This window comes from Cariama cristata, unplaced genomic scaffold (genome assembly GCF_000690535.1).
Source record: "Cariama cristata isolate BGI_N322 unplaced genomic scaffold, ASM69053v1 scaffold230, whole genome shotgun sequence".
Classification (NCBI taxonomy): Eukaryota; Metazoa; Chordata; class Aves; order Cariamiformes; family Cariamidae; genus Cariama; species Cariama cristata.
The window spans coordinates 61,827-85,057 of NW_009595038.1; the positions used below are offsets into that span (position 1 = coordinate 61,827).

At 40.4% G+C, this 23,231-nt stretch overlaps 1 protein-coding gene across 1 annotated transcript in view; it reads left to right on the forward strand.

The window, feature by feature from the left end:
• Positions 1-23,231, forward strand: part of MARCH1 (membrane-associated ring finger (C3HC4) 1, E3 ubiquitin protein ligase) — a 34,544-nt gene that overhangs the window by 10,241 nt on the left and 1,072 nt on the right. Inside the window, exons 2-3 of the mRNA XM_009700121.1 lie at positions 3,281-3,461; positions 21,005-21,152. Coding sequence (XP_009698423.1) covers positions 3,281-3,461; positions 21,005-21,152 — 329 coding nt within the window. The remainder of the gene's footprint in view (positions 1-3,280; positions 3,462-21,004; positions 21,153-23,231) is intronic.

The following is a 23,231-nucleotide window of genomic DNA, read 5'->3' on the forward strand; positions in this document are numbered from 1 at the left end:
GACTGTAAAGGGATTTTAACTAAAAGGATTTGGTCGTATAGCTGACTTCCCTCCCCTCCGTTTCCAGATAGTCAAAAGTATTGCTCTATGATGAAGGCCATTAATCTACTAAAGGACCAGGAAGTTGAGAAAAGCTGAGTATGTAAATTCTATAGGTGTGTGTCTGAGCAGCTGAAACTGCAGCTATTAACCATGCTCAGTGCTCTGCTACAACTTGTAAATAAATCAGTATAGGCCTAGCAATATACTTTTTTTTCTTTATAGAGGAGGGTGCATTTTTTTCATTAAACTCATTTCTAAAGTATATAAGCAAATTTTACTCTCAGGAAAAATTCAGCCCTGTAAATAGTCTGATGGGTGAAAATTTTGAACAGTTCTGATCATGTGAAAATAGGAGACTAGAATGGAAGTTCTTTGCCTCCGACTTAGTTTAGATACGTCTCAGGTAAGTCTATGCTTTGTATCCCTACCTCAGTGCTGTTTGCACAACGTATTTTTCAAAACCATTATTTACAATTAATTTTCTATAACTTGTGATAATTTTGATACACATGATAGATAAATACAGCAAAAGGCGAAGACACACACAAGTTATCTGGCCCAAGTCTTTAAAAGATATTTAAGCAGTTAGCCAACAGTCTGTTTCAATAGCTGTCAGACACCCACATATCTTTAAAGACTGTGATTGTGAGTTTAGGGAGCACAAATTTCTTTTAAGCTGATTTCTTCTGGCTAAACAAATAATGAAGAGCTAAATTGCACCGAAGAGCATTCAAGCTAATGAGAACTATGCCTTTGGTTATTTTCTCTGAACTTTAATTCCATTTGAAGTTTGGTTTTATTCTCATTACATATTTCATGGATATAAAGCTAGAAGCAGCCATTAGATTATTTAGTTCGAGCTTCTGTATAATGCAAGTTCTTAATGTCACCCTGTTATTTATATGTTTAACTTGTAACTTCTGAACAACAAAAGCACAAATAGCATGTATAACGCATACAGTGTTTTTCTGTAAAAGTGTATCTACTAAAGAATACTTCTCTTAATTTCAAATTTGCAATGTCACTTTATTTGAAAATCCAAGTGGAGTTTTAGGCTTGTATTTTAGCTCTTAAAATAATTTTAAAGAATTCTGGCAGTAGTAGAAAAAAAGGCTCTTGGATACGTAGCTTAGTTGTCTAATTTCTAAATAGTTTAAATGCTAAGCCTGTTAAATAAATTATGTATATCTTGAATTTAATGAACAAAGAATACTCATTTTCCTTTGGGAAATAGCTTTAATTTAAAAAGAAAATTATGGGGTTTTTATGTAACTCTCAGCTGGGAATGCATTTGTTAGCAAAACAGGCATTTGGTGTTTTGAAAATTTAGTTCTGCTTAAGCTACAGGCTCAATAAGAAGTCAGCATACAGCCAGTTTCCATTTAAGAACTAAGCCACTGACGTACCTAGCTTGGCTGGGTTAGTAAAGACAAGACTGTAAATTGAGTTCTTGTAAAATGTGTCTCAAAAAGTGAATGTGAGCAGGAAGGAAGTTGTGGGTATTTTCTTCTCCCCTCCGCTCCCACGGGGCATAAGGTGCCGTATGGGTACCACCGCACACACTGAAACCTGGCTTTTGCGTACCAGGACTCCGGAGCTTCACTTTTTTATTCTTTGTTTTGGTCTCTGTCTTTCTATACATCCAACAAAGCAGCTTTGTTCCGCTTTCCCATTATTGTAGATTCATTTTCTCATGGCTCTAGGCTACACCATGGAAGAAAAGCGAAGCTGCTGGGTTTGATCCATAGATCTTCTGCTTAGACGTTGAAATTTCCTCCTCCCCCTGCTTGTAGACTTGGCAGCCTCGGTGCTGTGCTGTAGCCAGTCTTTCTCAGGGTGTCTTTGCCAGGCTACCTCCTGATGTACGCCAGGTTCTCCCGGGCGATGAAGAAGGTCGGCCTTCTTCCCTAACCTGGCCGGTATGAAGACAACCTCACCACAGGGTCCTCCCCAGCCCTTTTCCTACCCCAGGAGCGGTGTGGCCACTGCTTTCTGTGTCAAGGGGTGAGTTATTCCTCAGATGTGTTCCTACTCTTCTGCACGCACGTGGTCTGAGGATGCCTTTCCTAAGTACTAAGCTTCTAAGCTCCAAGTTTCATTCGCGTGACACCCAGATCTGTGCTGTTGTTGCCACTTCTCTATTTTGAAATAACATTTCTCAGGCTTCAGCTTTTTTTTTTTTCTTTTTCTTTTTTACCCTTACGTGCCCGTTTGACACTTAGGAAATTCATTAGGGCTTGAGTGCTTTGTTGTGTTTTTCTGGGGTGGCAATGGGAGGGAGTTACTCTTCTTTGAGGTGAACCTCCTTAACTTCAGGTGTTTGGTTAACCCTTCTGCTCACCATAGAGCTTTCTCTGTCTTCAGAAGGATGTGTGCCAATAAAGCTGTCATTGGTTTTGATGGGTGACTGTTTTCCTGATATGATCAGGAGTCTGTTTGGAAAGAGGGGAAGATCACCAAGACATTTGGACATGTGTCCCAGAAGAAAACCATCAGATTGTGATGTTAGGACACCGATCACTTTATGCAAAACCGCAACATGAAAAACTCTGTATCCCATTACAAGGTAACAACAGTTCTGGGACCAGCCTCTATCTTAGGGTCTGCTTATAGCTGTAGTTTTTGTTTTCCCAGATAATGCAGCTATCTGCTTCAAAGGGACAGTGAAGAATGAAAAAGAGGAAGGACCGTGACTTTTTAACACTTGCCTCCTAAAAAGTGTGTGCATGTGTGTATACGCTGTGCCATAGGCGTGACTCCAGAGTACTCACAACCGTTCTCTAATCCTTTTATCTGTGTAACTCCCAAGAGGTACCCTAGGAACTTTTTGGTACTTTTCATACTGGTTATTTTCAGCTTGGGTTAGATTCTGCTAACTTTGAGCATTTTTGAGTATTATTGTCATTACTTACAGACCAAGAATTATTCAGCTCTTAGAAAGAGCACTGGTGTTTGTCTTAAAGGTTTTGCCATGCATAAAAGGGAAAAACAGTGTTCTTTCTATCGATTCACCTTCAGACCACGTAGCAAATTCAAACAGAAATAACTAAGTGAAGAGAAATTACTAAGAGGCAGAAGGGAACGAGGAGTGTGTTCCTGAGCCTCAATCTGAAAGGTCATATACCTGGTGTCTTATGAATGTCAAGTCTGAAAATGAAAAAGCAGTGAAAATAAACCAGTGCCTTTGCATTGCTGGTCGGCAAGTTCCCTCACTAGCTCTTGCTGTCCTTCCCGTCAGGATCTGTCACTGTGAGGGAGATGATGAAAGTCCCCTCATCACACCGTGTCGCTGCACGGGGACCCTGCGCTTTGTTCATCAGGCCTGCCTGCACCAGTGGATTAAGAGCTCAGACACGCGCTGTTGTGAACTCTGCAAGTACGACTTTATAATGGAGACCAAGCTCAAACCTCTTCGGAAGGTACGGTGCTTTTGAATTTAATTATCCTCGAGCGTCAAACGGCCAGAACGGCTCTGCAAAGTACTGGCACAATTAAAGAAACATCTGCCCGTCCCAAATGGCTTTGTATTTCCTGTTGTTAAATCAGTTCCAGTCATTTTATTTCTGTACTTAAGTTAGTTAATTTATAGCAGCAAAGGATTTTTGACTAAAGACTCTCTTTCAGCACACATGTGATATAAATGCACACTAATAGTTTTTTGTATTTAGAATTTTTATCTTCAGCTTTTTGTTACTGGCTCATCTGCCTGTTTTTAAGCCAGAAAAAAATCTTACTCATCACATTTTGCTCCTGAATAACACAGACCAGTTCACCCAGTAATTTTTACATCGAGCCCATAGCTTCTGGTTGAGAATGATGCTTATGCCGCTGTGGAGACAGCAATTATGAAGTAACAGTCAATCAATTTAGCTGCATCTGTTCTAACTGTTACACTTGTGGGCAAATGAATCACTCATACATTAAGATTAGTTAATGGAATCAAAGCGACCTTGCATCCTGAAAGTCAAATGTATGTTATCTGCACTCATCTGTTTTCCAGGATAAATCAATGTAATGGTACACAGGTTGTCAGTATAGGGAAGGTGGAGAATTTGTTAAACATACGTGGGTTTTGTTTTCTTTGGAATGAATCATTTCTTCTCTAATTTTTCTCTAAAAATGCTCTCATCCTTTTTGGGTTTGTTGCCTCTTTGAAGTTTGAGACAATCTAGAATAGGGCAAGTTTTGATTTAAAATAAATGTCAATGTGAGAGCCCTTGAAAAACATGTAGAAACGATTAGCTTATAACTAATATATGCATACGTACCAGTGTTTTGATGGCAGAAGACGTTTTGGTTTTGTCAGCCTTGCACAGGTAGCAGCAGTTCAGAGAAAGGAGAGCAAATGGAATTCCTTCTCATTTCCCATCCAGAGAAATTTTCTAGTAAGTCCCTGATGATAAACCGCTTTTGAAGAGAGAATTGGGATTGATTTGACAAGCAAAGCTTGTGATAGGAAAGGACACAGTTCTCAAGTGCCAGGTAGATCTTGCCAGGTAGACTGGAAATTGAAACAGATGTAAATAAAAAACCGATGGCTAAAAACTTGATTATATTGCCTTAGGTTGTAGTAATTGCAGATGAATTTTAACTAATGTGACAGGAAGGAAATAATTGTATAAAATCCCCTGCCTGTAGCACATCTTTGGGGGATTTTTTCTGTATATATGTTCCTATTTTCAACACAAATTGCTTTAACCTTCCATCTAACAGGTACACTTGCAACAGCCGCGTTCCGCAAGAGAATATACAGATAGCAGTGTTTTTAACAAAAGCCTTTTCCTGATTGCGTTCGATAATAGAGCATCTTTAAAAAAACAGAAACAAAATTTATAGCCTCCAAGGAGAAAAGGAATCAAAAATTTGCGTAACTGTTGTTAAACAGAAGTAGGCACTTTTACCTGTGTGTGTGTGGTCATTGCCACTGCCTCCCCCCCCTTTTTTTTAATTGAAAGAATAAATGGAATACTGGCAGATTTAGAGCGGTAATGTATTTCCTGCAAGTCTGTCATTTCTTAATTGAATGGTTACCACCTTATTTAGCGTATCGTTGGTTCTCAGGTGTGGTTTTGATTTCTGAGATAGGAAAGATTAGCCTCTTCTTTCAGACAGAGTCTCTGCTCAAAGCAGTACTCACATGTAGTTTATCTGCATGGCAGTAAATGCTGGCAACATTCCCCCCCCCCCCGTAACAAATATTTGTCTGCATAATACGGACCCAATATCTAATTATAGATCCTTTCCTAAAATTTACACCCATTTCAGAAACAAAAGCCAATGTTTCCAAAAATTTCAGAGTTAAAATTAGTTATCCTTTTTGCGTTTATAGCATTCAGCTGCGACACCCTTCGTATGTTATATTAAACTAAATATATTCTCCCTAATAAGCGTATGCGCTACTATCACCATCATTCACAAATTTATGAAACACTAGACAGTTTATGAGAAGCTGTTTTGTAAACCAAGCATTTTGACAGCTCTAGCAAAGCTGAGGTCAGGGAAGAAAGAGTGATGATCCAAAGACCCGCCGAGTAAGTACAGCTGACTGGTAAGTTTCCACCCAAACATCTTTTCTAAAAATCACTGAAAGTGCTGTTTTGTCAAAAGCTATAAATTTTGCAGAAGTGGAAAGTTCCAATGAAACACTGTCACATTTCTTGCAAGCTTTTATGGAGCCCAGAACCCCAGCTGTGAGCCATTCCCTAGCAGTCCAGGTTTTCAGAAGATGGCCTGAAGATGACGGTTACCAGAGACCGAAGTGTTGTGGGCCAGGAAGCTCCTAAAGCTGAAGCTCCTTACAATCCTGTCTCCTTGATGCAGGATCTGAAAAGCGCTCCAGACTCTAGGATTCCAGACTCTAGCCTTCAGTCTCTAGTACTAAGCCCAGCTTAGCAGCAGTGAATTAAAATTTCCCAAATCTCTAGAATTCTCTGGTCATAAAGGCAAGGACATTATGAGCAGTGGCAGTTATAGCTGAGAACGATGCCATTCTTGTCAGCCAGTGGAAGCGGCAAAATTGACAAAAAATTGATTTATTTTGCTAACAAACTTTGACAAATTCTGAAACCATATTTCATTTCAGTGTTTCCTAAACGAAAGACCACAGATTTAGTGCCAACAGAAGACCACCTATTCAGTTCCATAAGAAACTCATTTTATCAAAAAAAGAAATTATTTCCCCTAAAGTGAAAGTTTCTGGCCAGCTCCAGAAAATGCCATTTCCATGGCCATTAGGCCTGGATTTAAAGTGGCGTTCTGCAAGTGAAAGGGTCACATCTCTCGACCAGTTTTGATTTTTAATCTCTACATTACCCATGATGTGAGATTCCAAAGTTTGGTTCTTAACTGTGCATTGCTTCATTGTGATGAATTTTGTCATAATACCTTTGTAACATTCCAACTGCTGGTCTCCTGAAGGGAAAAAATTACAGACCACAGAAGTTAATTACAGGTATCTATACTTTTGGTTTTGCAGTATCACAAAAGCAGAATTTAAATATAAAACAAACTATTTGATTCAACTGGTGAATTACTGTCTTTATTCATGCCTCAGCCTCTCATGCACCCTCAATGTTTCCTAATGTTTTTTAGCAAAGTTTCCAGTTTATAGCAAAATCATGTTTGAATATCGTGTCATATAGCTGTCAGCACCCATAACTGACAATGCGCAGCATACTAAGTTAACATAAATCAAGATACCTCTATTAAATCAATAGGCTTGTGCCAGTATGCAGCAGTTATTTAATTACAGAATCCCTGAAAGCACCAGGCATCAAATAAAACTTAGTTTAATCATTTTAGTGAGTCTTTGCATTGAAGTAATCCTTTTAAGCATTGATCAACAGGCATTACAAGTGTTTCATATATTTGAGCAGGTCTAATTACTCGACTAAATATAAATTTAGAGATTAAACATTAAGCATTGCTTAGTGTGTCTGTTTTATTTCTCGTGGCCTCTGTTATGTCTATCTATGGTTATAAATAATACAGTTGCTTTTGTAGCTTTACCTTTCAGCATTTGCAATCCATAATGCAGAAATTCTCATTTATAAAGTGACTTTATTTATCATGGAAGAAACTAGGAAGTGGCGAGAAGCTTCTGTGAGTTCCTTATTGAGCTCTCTCAGGTAATAGCTTCATCCTGAGAAAATCACTTCTTCTTTAAAAAGGGTGTAATCCTGGTAAAGTAGCACCTGCATTTCATACCTCTTGAATTTGGTGTTTAAAACGTAGCAGAAACAGGAACGGAATGACAATACTATGAGTATGAAATGGATTACGGTGTCAAATTAAAAGGCCCTTAAAATGCAGAAATGTCTTCAAATGGAGATTTCTCCACAGTGTCTCGCTATACTTCAAAATACTTTTCATATTTAAATTTTGCTGTCCATTTAAGGCATCTGGTATCTGATGAAATGTTTTACTTTTGATGCATTATCCCAGCAGATTATTCTGTGGTGTCGGGTATGTCTATTATCTCTCCTGATTTTATCTTTGAAATGATTTACAAATAATGTCTTATTTATATGAGACGTAAGCAACATTGCACACTGTTACCATGTAGTTACACTTGGTCATTATGGAAGAGCAAGTCAATTTTTGTTTAGGGAAGCATTACGTACCACTTGAGGCTGATTTTTTCCTTCCGATAGAAAAGGTACCTGAATTCATCCCATTTAAAAATAGAGGATCGGGAGTGTTCTTTTAGAACAGAGTGGTACATTTCTGTTAAATTAAACAGAAGCAAAGCCAGTCTTAAAATACTGGTAATGAAAGAAACTTGAGCTTCTTGTTTATTTTGAATGTGTACCTATATCTTCTAAGTGTTTACTCCTCTTGTATTCTGTATTTGCTTATATACTGATAAATAGCACTTCTAAATGTGACAGGCAGTGCCTCTCTTTGGGTTTTACACCCTTGAACTCCGTGGAACTTCTCGTGTACCCCGCTGCTGTCATTAGAGGAGAAGGAAGGACTGCTCTCTCTCTGTTTGATATCATTTATTTTATAAACAAACAGATTGTAATAAGGTTGTAATAAAATGTCCCCGCCAGCTTTAACTCCCATACAGGATTCAAAGGTTTAAGTCTCAGTTGGAGATACGTGGTTCATGACTGCCCAGAGCAGGGGATTTAGGTCCTGGAGAGAAGTTATGGAATGGGCTAACCCAGCTTTCCATACAAAGCAAAACCCAGTTCAACCCTCCCAGTGCCCCTTTGTGCTCGGTTTCGTGATTAACTGGTTAAATCCGTTTGCGGAAGATTTCAACTGTTTGGTATGATGCTGATTGAACTATTGGATCAAAAGCAAATATTTAGTTTTACCAGAGTAGGTTAAAGATAACTCTATTTGCAACCAGACCGTCGGATCAGTAGGAGCTGTGTAAGCAATTAAGACGTAGGGTTTGAGCCAAAGAACCTGTGGGTAATGCCCAGCTGTAAGGCAGAGAAATCAGCTATTCAACAGGCTCCGTGAAAAAAAAAAGTGAATCACCTATGGAAGCAACAGAAGGAAATCAGAATGCTGCTTTGAGACCTGTGATAGACAAAAGGGAAGTCTAAAGTGAATCTTCACGTCCCGTTTCCCTCCCAGACTTAATGTTTCACTCTGGAGCAGGGACACATCTGCTTGTGCTCCCCTTATTGGAGTTAAAACTGCATAGGGTGCCTTTTTTTACGAAACAGTTGTCACCTGCGCTACTCTAAATCCGGTTGTTAGAGCTCTTACCTAATGTGTGAGAGCGCCAGATTCAGCTCCCTTCTCTGTGCTCAATGCAGTCCTATAAAAAGAGAAAATCTTAAAAAAATAGGACTGCCTGGAGGAATTCATTCATAACTGGATGCGCCGTGGATAAATCTTTTTTTGATAAAATCTGGTAGCATGGATGATAAATTCAGTGATGGCAAAATACGTTAAGGGTGTTGATTTATTTTTGGTTCAATGCTAGCTGGATAATTCATATTTACATTCCTTATTTAAGAATACAGCAATCACTGCCAAAAGTGATGTAGCCTGCAGAGACATCTTTGTGAAATCCTGCTATGAAATCAAAAGCGGTCACCATTAGAAACCACTTCTCCTGCCCCAGTAGACTTTCAGAACCAGAAATGACCTGCAAAGTCTCCCAGGGAAAAAAAAAGAAACTTTGAGCCCTCATTACTGTACCGCTTGCTGCTTACTTCTTATTGCCCTGTGCCATGAAGTATGAACCATCTGGCTTTTTCATTGGTTTTCTAATAAGGCTCATGATAAGAAGTGATAGCTAATATTGCATAGGTCAGGTAACGTTGGCTTGCTGTGGGATTAGTTCCCTTTTTAACCCAATTTGGTGAATACTTTGCAGTCCTTAACATAGAAGGAGATCCTACGTTTCCTTTCGATTTCTGGTGCAGCTACACAGCATCAAGGCAGCCTGCTCTGCTGTTATCTTTCTTCCAGTAAACTGTCTCAAAACATCGCTAGCCTCAAATCATTTCTTGTAATATCTGGGGTCAGACACTTCACAACTATGCACAAAGGCACAAAGCTATTACTTTCTTATTGGCTTTCGTGTCATTATAGTGAATAACTTGGTGCTCAAGGGACAATGTGTATATTAAAGGTTTTAAAGTAAAAATAACTCTATAGCATTTATATCCTGTTGCGATGCCTCGAGGATGCAAGGGACTACTTTGTTCAGCCGGTTGTATTCCTAGTTTTTGAGAGAGAATAATAGTGCATTACTGCCAATTTATCTGTATATAGATAGCATGCTGTAGTTCGCAGAGTACTGTTGTCTTGTACTTTGTGCCGTAACAAGAATAACAGATCTTAGCGCTCTCGTAGTGGTAGAATTTGGGTTAGCTTTCCATCTCCATGTTTCGTTCTCTTCCATTCAACACAGGTTTTATTTGCGCAGTTGTTCCACTTGCCCTGGACTTCTGACAAGAGATGCTGACCTCTTGTGCCTCGTACCTTGAAACCATCATAACACACCCTTAGGCTTGCAAAAAGCCATCTTAACTATGATACTTTGCTGGGACAGCCCCATGTGGAGCATCCTTCCTGGAGGCAGAACAAAAAGTTTTTGTTGTCGTTGCTTTGAACTTGCATTCTTTTAAGAAGCAAACAAAAAATCTTATACCAGAAAATGAAAACTCTTTCCTCTTCTAATCAGCTGCTAGTACCCAAATTTGCTACTTCTGCTGCTGGATGTCAGCGGTGTTATCCACTGTTGCACAGAACCATGAACGTGAGCTCTGGGAGGTACCAATCCTTCGGTGCTTTCTGAGACTGAAATAAACAGTTTGGGCTGAGCTGTTTTATGGGTGCAACTTGCATCAAAAGGTTTCACTTCCAGTTTACTTAGAAGGTCCTACCCCATCCTGCAGTTCATCAGCCTCTCACTTATTTTTTAAGAACTTGAGGTCTCCTTTTCACTTTTTATTTCAGCCCTTTCAGTGTTCCGTTTTACAGCTCGGCCTCATCAATAGTTATAACAGAGGAGAGGCTGGGTAGCTGAAGCATGGAAAATAATTAAGAGAATCTCTTGATACTGGCTTTACAACTAAAGAAAATGTAAACGGAATGGTGCCCTGACACAAAATGTATAGCTAGTAATATAAAATTTAAAGAGCATAATCAACCCAAGCATTGACCTAAACCAGTCATTGTTATTCACGGACTTTTGTAAAAATGCCATTTTTAAGGTTTAATTTTGAAGCTAGGGATTTTACCAGCTCTAATGGGAGTGGGTTGCTCTTCGTGATCTGATTAATGTATGTATTAATCTTTCGCATAACTAACAGATACAATTTTACAGTGGTTATTTGCCTCAAATGTATTTTGCCCAAGATCTATTGATGTGAGCATGATCTGAACCGAGTTTTAGTTCACAGGTTGCTTGGTGGTGGAAGGCATGCAACAAATGGCTTCTGTTGAACATAGGGATGTTGTCTTGAACGTGGCAATGTTCTCTTGAACATAGCAATACGGTACTTGATCTAAAGTATGATCAAATGTGATAATTATCAGTTTATTCACTGTATTTTACAATTTTCAGTGTTAATTTGATTTTATTCCTGCAGCATTTTATTAAAACTACTTGGAAAAAAAGACACTTTTCCTCCAGGGATTATTCAGGTCTTTATTCATCTGCTCCAATTTATGTGTGGCAAAATTAGAAGGTATGGCATTTGTTGGAGGTCTTTCAGAATGAATAGCTTCCCTCAGCTCTTTGCCAGAGCGCTGGGCTGTAGTTTTGTGTTAATTACTGTAGCCTTTCCTCAGCATGAATTTCCTGTATTTCTTTTTTATTTAATTGGGTCAAAAGAGCCTCTCTTGTGGGAAAATTAAAAGACAGGGAAGGTACCTGTAGCTATTCATTGGGAAATCAGTCTTCTTGCTAAAGTCATATTTATAGATAATGAAGCACATCAACTCCTTTTCTTTTAATCTTGGTTCCGTGGCAATTCAGATATATGCATATATACTGCATATATAGTTGCAAAAATAAGATACGTCTAGATATGTTTAAACATGTATTTAAAAATGCCAGGGTTTTGATATACAAGGACATTTAAACCAAGCCACATCTTGGTAACGATTCAGGCCAATTTGGTTACTGGAAGCTCAAAAGTCAAGTTACAATTTCTATACAATGTAGGTCAGTTGGTCTCACAACTTGAGGAAGAAAATAATGACCATATAAAAAGAATTAGTGTGGGGGTTCACTTGTACTAGTAATTCAGTGGGTGATGGGGAGGGGGGGAGAATTGGTAAGAGCATCTTTGATCTATAAAAGTGAAGGACAGAGAGGATGAGATAAAAAGACACGCAAGATGTCTTTCAACACTGTTCATCCAACAGTACCAAATGGCTACTCTTCGTTCAGTGACTTTCAGGTATGGCTGCTTTCCGTTTCCAGTCAACTGTACTCCTTTTCTCGCAAGACTCCTTAGCGTGCAGAGGTACCTTTGTACCCTTCCTTCCTCCGCTTGCTGCTGTACGTCTCTCCTTTCCCGTTGCGATGCGTGATGCTGAAGGGCCTTGGGCTGTAGAGATGTAATACACGCTTCCGTAGGCCAGGTTATGCAGCAGGTTCTCCAGGTAAATGGCTTTAGGTTTTTATTCTGTAAGATACAAAATAGAGCGCTAAGGGATTTTGCATCTTGGAAAGAAATTACTGATGTATCAAATGGGAGGATCAAGGACATGATCAGCAAACAAAAAAGACCAAGCACATTTAGTACAAGAGAGTAATGAGAATTTTCGTGCTTGCACTGGTCTAAATGAAGGCAAATTTAGGTGAAAAATATTTTCTAGGTGGAAGGTGGAATAACTAATATTCTGTTGTACCTCCTGGAGAAGACTTTCTACATCATTTATAGCTACAGCTAAATAAACAGACAGTGTATTTGTTGATTTAGCTTTTCAGTTGTCACCAGTTTTATTTCATCAGCTCCAATTTCAAAATGCACGCTTCAAGGTACTTCTCAGCAGGCTAGACAATGCGACATAGAGGAAATTAAGCAGTGCGATGAATACTGAAGAGAAGGTGATTCAAGTAAAGACTCTCTAACAAAACTGTGATCATATATTTTAACTATGTCTTAGGTGCCTAAGAGAACAGCTCTTCAGAGAAATTTAGCTTTAATTGGACAGGACTAAAGAAAGTGGAGAGGCCTACATGACTATGTAATGGGCCGTTGATCTCCAGCATGTTGCTATATCCACCTTTCTCTCTAATTTTTCTCCTTTTCCTACTTCTACCGTGCTATCCCAGCCTTCTGTCCACATCCATAGCACTATTTTAAGGCCAAAACACTCAGATGTGCAAAGGGAGCCCATGCTACTTGGTATTCAAAGATGGGAGATGGTTTGTTAGGGCTGCTGTAGTGGAGGAAGGACTCGGGGTTGCTTTGACCCCAGCACAATCCATCTCAAATCCAGCACCGAGCGTGCATCATGACTGCTCTTGTATTGCCCGTAGAGTACGTACTGCACAATGCAGCACCCTCACCTGCTTTGGTTGGAAAATGAAATCTCAGCTTAACGGGGCTTGCAGCAACACCTTGGTCTGTGCTTTGTGGTATGGTAGTTAGATTGATTGGTTCCTCTTTTTTTGGTATGGTTTTTTTTTTTTGTGTCTAAGTTACTGCTGCTTGAGAGCTGGACTGTGATTTAAAGGCATTTGCTACTTAGTGACTGGAGGAAAATGTCATGCCTTCAATTAGGTGTGCTGCTCTTTTAGAAAGACAGAGTAGACAGAGGTGGGAGAGGACTGGCTGCAAAAAGAATAAAAGTGACACACAAACTAGAGCCTTTTGATAGATAAAATGATTGTAGAAATGCTGTAGGGAGAGCACGTAACAGTAGCATCTGCTTCTGTTCTTGATTAACTGTGATAAAAGTTAGTGGAGACACAGATTCTACCCCTTTTTTTCTGCTTATGTATGGGTTGCTCACATGTTAGCTTGTTTTTTGATTTTTTTTTCAGTAATAAAGGCATATGCCCAGGCACCTAAAGTAAATCTTTTCTAGAGTTCTAGTTGTGTCTCTCTTGTTCTTAGCACCCGACATTCCCCATATTTTTGCATTATGGTGATAGTTCACTCCTGACCGGTGGTTTAATGTTTCACCTGCCGTTTATCTGTCAGCATTATCTTTTTAGATAAGGCAGCTGAAGCGTCCTGTGCTAGGAGACAGTGATCCTTTTCTTGAACAGCTTACAAGGCAAGAAAGGAAACAGCAATTGTAAAAGAGAAGCCCATGGTAGTACCGAAGGCTGATCATGTAGACCTCTATTGAACAAAGAACTGGTTAATGCTGTTTCAGCATTCGGCCAGGATGCTTCCAAAGTAAACACTTTGTAGACTACTTTTGCATTCTATATATTGATGTAAAATAACTTCTAGCAGATGGGAGCAAGGAAGAAGTCCCAATATGGAGAGATTATGCTATAATTACTTGCCACAGGGTTTCTTGCACGTTTCTCTGAAGCATCTGGTGTTGGCCTCTGTCCGAGACATGAGGTCTGGCTATTCCTGTATTTCCAAAGCATAGCATTTTTTCTTGTTTAGTCTGTGTTGGGATGATTAGGATGCAGGTACTGAAGTTCTTCTAGTTGGTAAATGACAAGTATTCTCAATAGTACTTCCAGATTGCAAAAACAGCTACTTCATTTTTGAAATTATCTTCTCAAATTACTTAATACCCCTATTTTACGCTTTTTAAGGGTCTGCTAATTGATGACATACACAGCTAAAAATTGCACAAGTTAGAGAGAAGTGCATGCTGATTGTATCACTCAAGTCCAGCTCTTTTAACTGTCACTTAAAAAAGAAATATAGCGCTGTCTTGGTTTTGATAAAACTGAATTATTAGTTCTTTGCTGATGATAAGGTATTTTATCAAAGTGAGATTTTTCCATTATGTATTTCTTTTATTACTCCAGGTGTGCGTATCACGCGTAAAAGTGAATTAAAGTGTGTTTGTCTTCAGAAATGCACCCATTTCTGCTTCAGTTTTAAACTTTTAGTAAGTGTTTTAAATACACCACAGACATTCATTTGAATTCTGACCAGGTTTGTTTAGTGTCACCTAGGGTCAGAAATAGATTTCAGGTAAACTTCAGACAGGTTTGCCAGAGAAGAATTTGTACCAGCTCATCTAAATGAGCTAACTAGATTGAGGGAAGGTTGTGCATAGATCTGGCTGTATGATGCACCATACGACATGGGATTTTTAAAATTTATTTCATTTTTGCGTTCAGTGGTTAACATAGCAGGGGGCTAATTCTGGTCTTCTATACTTGATCCTTACAAGAGTGTCTTCTCTGGGATGTATCTTTTGACAAAAGGCAATGACAAATAGGTTCTCTGTGTTTTCTGTGAACCTGCTCAGTTCTTCCTCTCTGAATGTGCTCTGGAGGTGTTTGGGGAAAAGAAAACAGAAGAGGCATTTTCATGGCCCAAACCCTTCCCTTTTCAGCCATCAGACCCGGACTGTACGAGGGGCATTTCTCGCCTTGGAGCGGGATGCAGCGAGGCATGCCTTGTCCTTTAAGATGCAGTCCCTCAGGCGCGGGCTGTAACCACACGTTGTTTAGATGGCACAGAGTGGCGCAAAGCTCTTTTATTCAAATTACAAGGTTTGAAGTCTCATCAGCGCTTCAAACCTGCACGAGGCTATTTTGTTCTCCCGAGGTGTGTGGAGCCCTGTTGTCCTTTATTACTCTTATTTCTTCCTCCTCCACCCACTGCACAAATTCCATTCCTGCAAACTACCGTTGCAGCTGCTCTCCTCCAGCTGGTAGGTTGATAGTAGTGAGCAGTTTACCGGGGAGCTTGAGCCAATTAGTACTGCAACAAGTGACGAGAAAACCCTCCCTAACCCTCAGAAAATAAATAACTCTGAGCTACATGGTCAGACTACTGACGTATCTTCGCTGCTCGGCTCACTTCATCATACACCGCTCCAGTTCTGAAGAGCTTTTTTCAAAAGTGCTGGCTAGATCCTTCAGGCCTGGTTTGAGATAAGAAAGATGTTTTTCTGTGTATTCCTAGTGCAGTTTCTACAACAGCCCCGAGTAAAGAATTCCAGCCTTCATTTTTGCAGGCGTGATTATTTCAAGATAGAGATTGGCTCAAAGTCTTTCTTTAGATTGTAGAAAGGCTTCAGAAAACGTTGCATGATGACCTTAGCTTGAGGTGAGAGCAGAAGGAAGTCCTTCCAGCTCTGGGTGCTGTTCACGTGACATTCGTTGTCTTTTTTTTGTTGTTGTTTTTACTAAAGGTAGAAAAATGTCAGAATGCGAAAAATATTTAGTATTAGCAATGTCATGCCCGTAGCAGCTTCCCCTGTCAGGCCTCCTTACGTGCAATTTTTAAAAACAGGATTCCTGAAAATACCCAGGAGTTAAACGTCCCAGCGTTCAGCGCATGTTGCGAAGCAGCCCATTAACTTCACCTTCAATTTGGCATCCTCACTGAGGAGCCCCTGCAGGAAAGGGGCCTCCGGTTGTAAAGGTGTGACTCTGCAAACCTGCAGCCGATTTGGAATTGCTTCAGGAAATCTACGTAGACAAAACTTTGTGGCCGATGTGACGGAAGATTGCCACTGGCAGGAGGCAACCGGCGGCCCCAAAATGGCGGCCGGGGAGAGGCGGGCAGTAAAGGTACAAGCAGATGGTGGGGGAAGGGAACACAAGCGGCAAAATCCGCAGCGGGCGATTGCGTGGTGTGGTGACAGCTTTTGTGGGAGCAGCGTCAAGCTTCTGGTTCTGCCTTGGGCCTTTGCAGAAACGTATGGGAGGGAATTAAAATTGCAGATTTACTTCTGTCTGTAAGAAGAGAGGCTGTGTTGGGATCCTTAGGATATGAAGGAGCATCCCCACATCCGCAGACAATCTGTTTTCAGAGGATATTGAAAAATATCCATCTTTATTTGTTGCATATTGATTAACCAAGCTTTTATTAGAAGTGACATGCAGGGGGGGCAAAGTTTCGTCCTTTAAAAGAAATATCAGGGATTTTCTCAGACTGTGTTACAGGAAAGGGAAGTGGTTGGCAACACACGATTTAGATGTTCCCTGTGAGTAGGCGATTCATTTTTTTTCCTTTTTTTAAATTTTTTTTTGCTTTGTTTTCCCCAGAAGACTCATGACTACATTTTGTAATTGCAAGAGTGGGTTATGAAATCAGTAACCGTTCCCTTTAAGTTTCGGAGCGAGATAGTCTTGATGAAACAAAACCAAACCAGGAGGCAGAAACCTAGAACAGGGTACGGTTTCACAGCTGCCGCTTTCAAGATTATTGCAAACTTCTCTGGCAGTGAAGCAGAGGAATTCAGGGTGAGGTGCAAGGCATGTTTAAGAAGTAGCTGTAAGCAGTAGTTGGGGCGGAGGAGGGTTTCTGGTCACATTTACAATCCAGTTTCTTTGGCAGGTCCTTTCGCCTTCTCTCTCTGGAGCAAGGAGACAATCTTCTACCACCCTCCAGTGGTTTGCAGAGCACAGTACAAGTGTGGTAGGCAGAAAACCTCAGAAAAGAAAACTTCAGAAAATAAAAAGGGAGCTGGGGATATTTCAAGCTTTCTTCTCGGGATACATACTGTTGCATGGTGGATTTGTTTGGTGACTTGTGTACAAGGTCTCGCGGTTGTTCGATGTTACCAAAGTGCTTTAGCATAGCTGTTCTGTGGGACATAAAGGTGTTCATGCTGGTGCGTGCATTTGCAGGATGCTGAACCATCTGCATCGGTGATGATTTCCAGGCTGTGTTTGTATTGCTGCCAGGACTAAGGAATCTGTGGGTGGTGACAATCAGGTGTACAACAGTGAAGGGGTCCTTCGGAGGAGGCTGGGCAAACACTACAGTGTTGGTCTATCAATTTAGTGACTCAATAATTTGCAGATTGTTATAAATGTCTCCTCTGGCTGTTACAGTCTGCCATTTCTTTCCTTCCTGTCTCTAGAGCACCTTAGGAGTATTAACATGTAAGTTGCCAAGGAAAATTGCACCTGGGCACTTACTTTTGTGTTATTTTTCTGTTCTTAGTGGCATCTGATATTCTAGCCATCGCATGTCACAGCGTCATCAACCTGGTGGTTGTACATTTTTCTAGATCACTGATGAAGATAATGAAAACGTGATGCAATTTATTTTTATCTTGCCATCATGAATGTAGAGAGCCATGAGAACTACCGAAGCTTCAAAATACAGCTGGGGTGAATTTATCTGTGGTTAAGGAGGCGTTAACGCACTGTGTGACATGGTAGCACCGGCCAAACCTGCCCACCCGACTTTAGCCTATATGGAGTCCTGGACTATAAGGCCCAAGTAAAAGAGGCTGATGCTTTCACTGCTCAATATAGTGTTGTCTCAGAGCCTTTGCTATGGATTTTCAAGCAATTTTTATTTCATGTAACTGTGCTTTTATCCAAGCAAGTCTGTGCTAACGTTAACAGTTAAATTTTCGATTTAATCCTATTGCAAAAAAAATAGTGAATTGCACTTTTCTGCCTCCAGAGCAACTTAAATTGCTGACTTATCTCCTAACATCACTCGTCTAGTCGAGAGTGGCAGCAGTCACATCGTGCTCTCTGTTCAGCCAAGCTAAAATCGGTGAGGAGGAGAGGAGACTTACCTCAGCTACCACAGGGGTCACCAGGAGTAGAGCCCAAAATTTGATTGAATTTCCCCTTCCGAGCTCAGCCCGTCATGCCTGGAGTAGAGGGGAGAACTGGGACCGCAGCTAGGGCAGGGCAAAACAGAAGCAGAGCTTTGGGAGACACGAAGAGCTGGAAAACGCTCCCAAGTACTCTGATCCTGCCGCTGTCCATGTGAGCAGGAGTCTCTCCTTGCTCCTTTCTTGTATCCCAAGTGGGAGTACGAGATGCTCCGCAGTGTCTTCCAGTTCCAGACCCCGCCATGCCCTGGCAGAAGAAAAGGGGCCAGAGAGAGGAAGCCGAGCCCGGTAGGCCTGGCCTTGTCTTCTGCCTGGCTTTGCTCATGGGATGTTAGCACAAAAAGGCCTGGCTTAGCCCATTTCTGCTAGCTCCCTCTCCTGATACACCTTTCTTGTCAATCATCTCAGCAGAAGTTTGGGAGCTCGTTCCTTTATTTACCTATCCTGCCTGTTTGTCATTTGGGTTTGGCTTCTTTTTTTTTTTCCCTCGCCTACAAAGTGTTTACGTTTAGGGTAACAGGACCAGCATTCTTTGACTTTAAAACGCTGTATCAAGAAGCTTTATTTGACTGGGCATTCAGGTCAACACTTTTGTTACGGAGGGTAAAATGGCTATAATGAGACTGCTATATATAATGGCTATATAACGAGACTTAGAATGGCTATAATGAGACTTCATATGACAATGAAAATTTAGCACAGAATCTTCTCTGCAGTAGACCAAAAAGTGTAGCATCGGAGTTGAGATGGCAGAAAATGTCTATTTAAGAACACAACTCGTTCCTCTTTATGTTCAACGTCGATCTCTCACAAAGCATCCGCAGGTAAGTGAAGGGTTAAGGTAAAATTCTTTCTTCTATCTGGACAAAGACAACTTTTTCTTTGGAAAGAAAGCCTGTCACAGGGCTTGAATTGAATTTTTCACTGCAAAAAAGGATGAAAGTCTCCAGGTCAAATGCTCTGTAACCTGGTGACTGTAATGATATGGTAAGACTGCGATGACAATGCCACAGTCTGTCTGGGCTGACCGCTGAATACTACCTACCTGAACTACAATGAGCATAAGGTTCTGGTCTTTTCGTTCATTACTTTTTTTTTTAATGCCTCTCATTTTTCCAGACTGCCATACAAAACCCAGCAAGCTTCGTTTTCCCTCCTAAGTAGATGTTGCAGAAACTGAAATGAGGTATCAGCTGGAAAATAAACTTCTAGCACTGTCTTTTTGTATATTACTCAGGAACTATTTCAGTTCTTCAAGCCTTGTGTTCATAAAATTCTGGCAAGGGCTAGAAAATGCTCCAGAGATTGTTTTGAGGCAACAACAGCTCTGAAACGTGCAAGCTTTAACTGCCATTAAAGACTAAAATGTGTTTGACCCGGTATGTGCTGCTCTAAAATTAGTGGCAGGAAGAAGCATTTCTGAGAGTTAGCTCTGTCGGTGGCATTGCGTTGACATTCCCAAGCTTTTACTGCCGTTGTCCTCCTTCGAAACGTGCCCAAGGCAGCAAATTGCGTTCAGACCAGAAGAATGGCCGTACTGGTTCAGGTTTAAGTCTAAGCATCTACCTTAGATGCCATCTCCAACACTAGCCATAAGCAATTTAGGGAAATTCATTCTTTCCCAAAACCAACCCAAAACAAAAATTAAAAAAACCCACACAAACCCAAATGAGGAAATCAAAGCCAAACTCATACCTTCAAAGTAAATTTATAGCACCTCAGTGCTCACAAGTGGCCAGGGTGGTTTGTTTTTGTTTTTTTTCCCCAGCCTTAGGACCTGGAAACTGTGCGGAGGTCAGGGCTGTGGCTCGGCTGCTGAAGCAGAGTTCAGTCTTGCATTAGCAGAACTGCAGAGAGGTGGCACTGGCGTATTGTGGTTTGTACTTGGTTCGTTCATCAGAGGCTAGCGACCGACTCGGAGATTATTCCTCGGAATTCAGGCATTTTGCTTTTAAATGTCATATTCTTTCATCTGTTTTCAAAAGGCAAGCATTTTAGTAGAGAAGGGTTTTATTTTAAAGAAGTGATGAAAAAAATGTCTTCACAAGTGAGATATTAAAAAAAAAAAAATCGCCTCAAGAGATGCATTGTTCAAATGCAGAGAATAGCCTATTTCATCTTGAAATAGCCTTAACTTAAGCTAGGATTTAGTGCCGTAATTCACAATCATATGATGGATTTAGTGCCATAATTCACAAACATGTGCCTGGAAGATCCTTCTTGCGTTCCTGAGGCTGTTTGGCTGCTATCATGTACGGTCATTTCCACATAACCATCTTTTCAAGTTTATGGCATTTAATCCTCAATGCAGTTGCATTTCTTACGCTTTTATTTTATGGGAAGACTGTTCCACAACTGTTCCTCTAATTTTAAGCAACTGAGAACAGTTTAAGTATTAAAAGCTAATGTTTGGAGTGTTTTTCTTCTCTCATCACTGGAAGTGTGCATCAGGTAAAGTTAAAATAAATATTCAGGTTTTTACTTGTCTATTAAGGTGTTATGGCTGTACTGCCATGGAATTATTTTAGGTGTCATTCGCAAGCAGACAGAAACAGGACAGAACTCTTCATTCCTCTGAATCTGTGAAAATGAGATTTACAGTGTGATTTACAGTGATTTACGAGTTTTACACTGACAATGCACATGCTACTGTACTGTGTATTATCCAAATAAAAGGATTTGTTAATTTTATTACTGCTTGGGCTTCTTGGTAGAAAAAAGCCAGAATGGCCTAATTAGTTTATTATAAAATTTTGCAAGTCTAATTATTTTTTTTTTTTTTTTTAAATTACAGTGGGAGAAACTACAGATGACAACAAGCGAGAGGAGGAAAATAGTTTGTTCAGTCACATTCCACGTAATTGCAATTACCTGTGTTGTTTGGTCCTTGTATGTTTTAATTGACAGAACCGCTGAGGAAATTAAACAAGGCAATGATAACGGTAAGTTATCTTTTAACTTCTTCAGTCTTGTTAATAATGCGATGGATGGCTTCGCAAGGCAGCTACGTAACCAGTCACGTTCTGTTCTGTTATTTAACAGCTCACACATGGCTACATCCAATGCTTTAATGCAGAAGTAATGAATGCATCAGTGTTAAAGTCTTGTATTATGCCCCTGCAGAGAGACATGTAATCGTTACACCAGCTTAACTAGCCTGCTGGTTCTTCCTAGTTCATCTCCCAGTATTTAGATATTTGTAAAGCTCAGAGAAAAAAGATGAGTCAAATTCAAAGAGCTGAGTGCAAGTTCAGCTCATAAAGTAGCAATTTCTTTACATTACCCACTTGAACCTCAATATCCTGTAAAACATGACAGAGCCCTTCCTAATACAAACTTCCAAGAGACCGTGTTCCAGTTGTGTTAGTCCTTTGTGTGGGACGTACGTACCACGGAAAGCCATTCCTGCGTCCTTTCGAATAGTGTTTCACTGTGAATGTCCATGTTTCAGTTGTCTTTACTGTGAGGGTGGTCAAACATGGGAACAGAGAGGTCGTGGAGCCTCCGTCTGTGGAGCTACTGAAAAACCCAACGGGACACGCCTAACCAAATGCTTGTTTAACACAGGCAGGTTTCTTTTTGGACTATACCTACCCTGTGTGGAAACTATATTCCAAACTGAAATACTGTTTGCCATTTCAAATCTAAGTCTATTCGGTCTTAAATTTAGTCCTAACTATGATCATGATGGTGAAGAGGCTAAAACGCTTTTGAGTTTTGATCTTGAATTGACTTGAAGCGCAGTCGAGGGACAAAGGTCTGTCGCTTTGTGCTATACTCTGAAGTTAACATGGAAAACAAAACAGGTGGAGCTTTGTGCCTTGCTAGTTAGATAAATATTTGATGATACACCTGATAGCCTGCCTATGAGAGGAAAATACATAAGAAGGCTCAGTAAGTAACAGACAAATGTACACTACAAAGCCTTGGTTTGCGTTCTTTCTAAACGGGTAACCCTGTTTTTCATCTCAAAAAAACTGGCCCTGAGGACAGGACTAGGAATGGCTTTGAACTTCTGAGTACAGCTATGTCACCCGGCTCACTGAAAAGGGGAAAGGTAGTTCTGTGGATTAGAATTTACACAACAAAACGGCTAACATGGATTTTTGTTGTTGTATAGAATGCCTAAGAATCACAGTAATTAATCCTGGTAGGCTCAAAAAAGCATTTACGATTTGTATAGAATTCAGTGTTTGCCTAATGTAATGGATGATTCTCCCTACGGAAAAAAATGGACAAAGAGATGCCTTGGAGCCAAACAAAACAAACAGTTGCAGGGAAAACTACAGTGACTTCAAACATTTTGTGTGCTTTTGCAATAATTCATACTCTTTTGCTCTCTCTCTTTGTTTACTTAATGAAAAGCCCAATTCCTATGTGTTTAACAGTAAAGGGGAGAAGATTGATGAGACTCACACAGCAGGCTGAAAGTAAAGACTTGCTCTTCAGGGGTCCAGGTTACCAGGGCTGGGAGCAGAGACCAGCTCCTCACTGAAGCTCTTTTTTTTGCCCAGCCCCAAAGGAACACAGATTGCTTTCCTGCCTGTGGCAGAAATTTCTTCCCTGTGTAAAAACTTGAGTAAAACTCACAAATACCACCAAGTTGTTGTGCGCTATCATCACCCATGGTTGAATACGGCATCAGGCGCAAAGCACCTTGAGTACTACACTCAGTGAGCAAAACGTTGGCCAAAGAGAGACCTTCCGAACCTATTCAGATTGTTCAGCTGCCAGCTGGGCATCGATCCAGAGCTCTGCCTCTTGCGTACAGCATTTGATCCTTAAATGTGACGGGGCAATGTGTAACGGGAAGGCTGGTAGCCCTTCCTTTATGTTAGGTTACTGAATGGTTGGAAAAAAAAAAGCAGGTGTAGCGGTATGACTGAACGAGGAGAAGGCTGTTCTTAATACAACTTTACTACCTTAAAATCTTAAGACCACATTTAGTCCAAAGCAAATCATTTTTAATATTATTTATATCCTAATCAAGTTCAAATGCGCTCACCTCTAGGTTTTCTGTG